At 41.4% G+C, this 1,617-nt stretch overlaps 1 protein-coding gene across 1 annotated transcript in view; it reads right to left on the minus strand.

Moving 5' to 3' along the window:
* Positions 1–544: 544 nt before the first annotated feature.
* Positions 545–1,617, minus strand: part of LOC111649046 (NEDD8 ultimate buster 1-like) — a gene marked incomplete at its 5' end in the record, with an annotated part of 4,252 nt that continues 3,179 nt past the window's right edge. The window contains one exon of the mRNA XM_087171839.1: positions 545–1,362. Within this exon, the coding sequence (XP_087027965.1) occupies positions 1,184–1,362 (179 nt within the window). The remainder of the gene's footprint in view (positions 1,363–1,617) is intronic.

A 1,617-nucleotide genomic window follows, 5' to 3' on the forward strand; every position in this document is an offset into this window, starting at 1 on the left:
AAAATAAAGCAGATTTCAGGTAAAAACACTCAGAGAAACCAAATCCTGCAAGGTTTGGATGGTGGGTCCAGGTGGGCGGGGCTTGGTGACTGCTTTGTTGTGACATCACAAAGTTCCAGAAGTCCTGACGGCTGGTTTTAAGGCTCAGTTTCTGAATACAGGCTGTGTGCATTTCTCTGTGGATGACCAGGTGACAGGAAGAAGACAGTGACCAGGTGACAGGAAGAAGACAGTGACCAGGTGACAGGAAGAAGACAGTGACCAGGTGACAGCTGAGTTCCACAGACAGACGTGTTCAGGTTTCTGGGAGATTTTATTTCTACTTTCATTTTATCTTTTTATTCTCCAAACACCTCTTTTAGCATTTTATTATTTTTTCTTTAACATTTTATTTTTTTTTTTTATTAGATTTCTAATATCCCACCTTTTATTTCTGGTTTCACTGTCTTCAATACATCTCCTCTGTTATAGTATTTTATCACTCTATCGTTTACCTGTCTGACTCTTCAGTCATGTGACCCAGCCGACTACAGGACAGACAAAGTCAAACGAAACCTTTTTCTTTATTGGCTCCATCAACATGAGACGATCCACATGGAACTCATCATCAACATGAAATTCATTTAAATTAAATCAACGTCACAAACAGCTGCTGAGTCGCAAACGGAAAACACGTGATCGATCAGTGTTTCCAGCTGCAGCTCAGCAGGTTCCTTTGGTTCGGCCAAAACATCTAAAGAAAATCTTCATGTGGCTAAAGATGAATTCAGAAAAGAACATTTGTGTTTAAAGGAAATAATGAAGAACAGCAGACGGTTCAGTCTGAGAAGAACAAGTTTTAAAGTGAACGTCGTCATGTGACGCGCCGCTTCTCAAACTGAAGCTTTCACAAGTTAAAACAGGAAGTCGTCAGCAGCCTGCAGGACTTTGACACCTTTTCAAATTAAATTCAAATTAAACATGTTGCCAGCTGAGGTGCAACACAACAGTTTGGATCCTTCAAAATAAAACTGTGTCTCAGCTGATCGCTAAATAAAACTAATGATCAGTTTGTGAGGGAGGAGACGACCTGATTGAGTCTGAGGTGGAGGCGCTGACTGCTGTACATGGATAACAGAGGGTGAAGCACTGTGTGTGTGTGTGTGTGTGTGTGTGTGTGTGTGTGTGTGTGTGTGTGTGTCTGTCACACGGTGTGTGTGGGGCCACGGCTCAGGTAGGTCTTCATGGTGTCGATGAGCTCGCTCTCCTCCTCCAGCGTCAGGTCGAGATAATCCTCCTCGTGGTGGGAGATGTCGTCCAGCACCTCGCTCACCAGCTCCTCGTCCTCTGAGGACAGAAGACACATGGACGAGCCGATCAATACTGTGTTCAGATCAATACTGTGTTCAGATCAATACTGTGTTCAGATCAATATGCTCACTTCTGTTCTGTCACATTAAAGTTCTGACTTTTTATTTTCTTTACTTTTTGAGTTCGTCACAAACTGTTTTCTACTTCTCTTCATTTCTTTCTTGCGGAGTTGAAGCTCCACATGTTTTTATGACGTATAATAATGTATTACATAAATATTTACAGTATGTTACACATTTATATATTTAGATTAAATGAAAACATTAT

Source organism: Seriola lalandi, unplaced genomic scaffold (assembly GCF_002814215.2).
Source record: "Seriola lalandi dorsalis isolate HSWRI2012SDOR001 ecotype SW California unplaced genomic scaffold, Sedor1 jcf7180002049901, whole genome shotgun sequence".
Lineage (NCBI taxonomy): Eukaryota > Metazoa > Chordata > Actinopteri > Carangiformes > Carangidae > Seriola > Seriola lalandi.